Raw genomic sequence first — 3,584 nt, 5'->3', positions numbered from 1 at the left:
GCATTGCATAGAAGCGTGGTAAAGAGAGCAGTGGGCGAGTAAGCTGATGAGAATGAATGTGAATTTCCAAGCAATCATTTTTGCTGTTTCTAAGATTTATTCAGAATTTCAAGAAATTGTGAGATGTGTTGGGATAGAGTGAGGGAAAGCAAATCATTCTGGCCGGCTAGCCAGGCTGAATTTATAGACTTCCTCTCCAACTGTGTCAAAGGGGTAAAAATCGTCGCCATGGTCATCCATCGAAGGCCGACACATCAGGGGGAAATTAATCAACCGTGCGATCGACGTCCACTTTCAAGGTGTTTCAGAATGGTTGTTGCTACCCCCAACCTCAAGTAAGCACAAGACCCTCGGCTCCCAACCGCTCTCAAGCGCCGCAGAAGCTTTCCTTTGTTAAGCTTCCGACCCCACAACAACCCATTAGCTTCTATTCAAGAAATGACCCCCGAGTCCGGGGCTGTTAGTGGTGTCACCCGATGGCACTGGGAAGGTTTTGTTACATCTCTCCATTCTGAAGAGAATTCGAGCGAGGCGAAATTCAAGTCAACTCATGGCCATGGTGATGATCTGCTCGCCCAAGGATTATAATGGAAGAAAATATTCTTCAGATAAATACGAGCCAATTAGGGAGGGACAGTCGATATCCCCAGGTCCCTCATCCCTCCACCCGGGCCTAATTTCAGCTTGTTCTTTCAAGAGTTTTTTTGCAGTCCGCCCAGGTACCTCAATAGCATAGCCGATTTTCCTCCCGACACTCCATTGTCATTTTCGGTGAGCTTGGTGCTGCGCGTTTCAATTCAAAGCCCAATGAGGTGCTGGTAGGCCTTTTGCCAAGGTTGCCCCAGGCAGTCGTAGTGAGATGAATACACGGTGCATATGTCAGATCAGAAGGTCTGGCTATGGATAACAGAAGCTTAATGGGTTCAAAAAGAAAACCCGAAAACAATTGAAGGCATTGCTTCGTAATCAAAGACGCTGTATAATTTCATCTGCCTCCGCGTAAGTTCAGAGAGAAGGACCAATCTCTTGGTCTCAAGACAAGAGCCGAATGTGATGATTTTGTTGATTGCTGACACAAAACTTACACATGGCACAACACATCGGCAGCAATAATTCGTATTTTGAAGACTCAGTCATAGCTAGTTTCTCTTCTCATTTGGTGCAACCTAGGAAAAGAAGAAGCGGACGCAAACAAAGCATAGCAGTGGCAAGCTGATTCATGAAGGTGTTTGGCCTGGTAATTAAATATGTACATTGATAAAAATTGAAGCTTTTGGTAATCATATCATACAATACACGAGTTGAGTATGGATTGTCCCCCGAGGATAATCTTTTATTCTAACTCAAACGTTCATGTGTTCGAATTCAAAGGACGTGATCATCACATCGATCAAATGCTCACTTGCCTTATCCCAGGATTGTTTCAAGTCCGGAAGGAAAGAGTTGAATTGGGTTGTGGGCGAATTGTCTTTGACTTGGGCCAGCACAGGGATCAGAACCGAATCGAGAACAGATAAGGTGGATGCCATGCCCCGGGGAAGGTTTTGGATCAAAGAACGAATACCGATTTGCTGATTGACAGGGATGACTCGAACCGAGAGATCCAGAAGGCTGAGGAGGTTGTACAGGTGGTAAAGCCTGGCGAGCGCTTGAGGGGCTTCGTATAACTGCTTGATCGTCTCTGAGTTGAGCTCCAGTGTTGCGTCCGACGTCGATATCCGTTTCGTCGAGATCATTCCGGAAGTTTTCTTGCCCAAGATCCTCGCTAACTTGACGAGTGGGAGGGCTGACCTGGCTACTTTGACTATGAATTCTGTCGTGGCGTTTGTCTCGATATTCGTGTTAGTCCGATAAGCTGGTGGGATTCGGCGGTTGGCTTGGCCAGTGAACTTCTCCACGACAAGATCAAGTGGTGTGCATACTTCTGACCACGCATCCTGGATGACAGCCCAGTCGGATGTGCGGCACCAGTGGATCGTTTTAGTGATTTCGTTGTTACAATAAAGTATGATGGTCCCGATTTGGTGCCTCAAACCGGGTCCCGGCGTCCGAAGCGAATCATTGTGGATAGTAACAGTTGGCCTAATGCACCATCCGACAAAGCTCGCAAGTTGATGCCGGAATAACAATTCATAAATCAAGCGCTCCACAAGAGACTGGATTTTCTTGTGCAGATACGCGCATCGAAAGAACTTAGCGGCCTGCAGGCCATGGTCGTGTTTTTCGTCTGGCAGAGGTGATTCGAGGGTGAGACAGACGATAGCCGACACAGTGCTCTCCAAAGTCTTATCGAGATTCGACAGGATCTCCAGAATTGGCTTGATGTCTGGTTTTGGTTTTTTCATGGGATGGAGCAGGTCGAGCGAGTTGCGAAGCAATTCGAGCTGGTCGTGGATTGAAGGGAGAAGGATCGAGTGCAGTTCCTTCCAGATTCCGATCTTTCCGTCCATGTCCTTGATGGTCAGACTTCGATCTCTCTTGGCTGGGGGCAGATGGTTGCGCTCGAAGCTGTGCTTGTGGGTCAACCCCCGCACGACACGGAGAACAGAGGCTGTATACATCGAGGTCAGTCCATCAATCGGCCATGTGTCTCTGCGCCGGTTTGGAGGATGCTCTATCAATTTTTTGACGGACTAACCCATGTCTTCTGTCCTTCGACTTTGGTCGACGGCTTCCGTATTAGCTCGCGTCTGCTCCATCGCTTCGATCGTGGCTTGCGTGCTGTTCCAGTGCTGGAAGTGGGAACACAAAGGGCACACCTTCACTCGGGACAACTCCTCAACTGTTGAAGAGAGCGTATGCAGTTTTACAAACCTTGCATAGAAAGTTATGGAATGTGTTGGACCTTTCTGCTCTTCATATGTTTGTATGTATATATGCCTATGAATCCCCTAGATTCCTTTGTTATGCAATGCCAACCAGGTGGTTTAGGGTGGTTTCCTCCTGGCTGAGCCTAGTGGCCAGGAAAACGCATTGCTTCATCGGGCGGATCCCGGCGGCAAGAGGCTCGCTTTCAGCGCCGTTGCCAGACTGTTGCCTGTCGGCGATGTTAATGGTGATGATAATGATGATGATGACGTGCCGCTGTATCAAACAGCTCAGCGAATGCAAGGATTCATATGTTTTTGATCGCGAGACTTGCGTTAGTGACTCTTCGTGATGCACCTTTTCAACGAAGGTTTTGTTTTGTGCAACATGATAACCGAGAACAGAATTTGAGTGCATTGATGTAACTGGACAAGCGGCCGGGCAGAAGGACATCGGAGCCGGAACTCGCAGCTGTTGACCGTCCGCCTGGATGGCTGCGAGGTCAAGCGACTTGGGAGAGGCATGATGCCGTGGCCAGCATATATGTACCTTGTTCAATGTTTTCCCAAGACAAGAATGGCGCGGTAGCAACAGCATTACCCATCAGACAGGTCGGTGGAATTAGTGGAATCAACAGACATGGCCAAGGAAAACATTGTGGACCCACGCAACAGTCTTTGGGTGACAAATATTTCAATTGGCCTGCAGAAAATTTCAAAGAGTCGGAGATCAGGTCTCAAATCTCTTGGTTGATAAGAGCCAAAGGTGATGCTTTG

At 48.1% G+C, this 3,584-nt stretch overlaps 1 protein-coding gene across 1 annotated transcript; it reads right to left on the bottom strand.

Moving 5' to 3' along the window:
- Positions 1-1,343: 1,343 nt before the first annotated feature.
- On the bottom strand, positions 1,344-2,699 carry PtA15_12A166 (uncharacterized protein; the record flags this gene model as incomplete). Its single annotated transcript, XM_053161748.1, has 2 exons — positions 1,344-2,551; positions 2,639-2,699. The coding sequence occupies 2 exons, from the start codon at positions 2,697-2,699 to the stop codon at positions 1,344-1,346; spliced, it is 1,269 nt and encodes a 422-aa protein (XP_053025735.1).
- Positions 2,700-3,584: the final 885 nt, after the last annotated feature.

This window comes from Puccinia triticina, chromosome 12A (genome assembly GCF_026914185.1).
Source record: "Puccinia triticina chromosome 12A, complete sequence".
NCBI lineage: Eukaryota > Fungi > Basidiomycota > Pucciniomycetes > Pucciniales > Pucciniaceae > Puccinia > Puccinia triticina.
The sequence above is the reverse complement of the archived record's forward strand: the minus strand, read 5'-3'. Positions and strand labels throughout refer to the sequence as shown.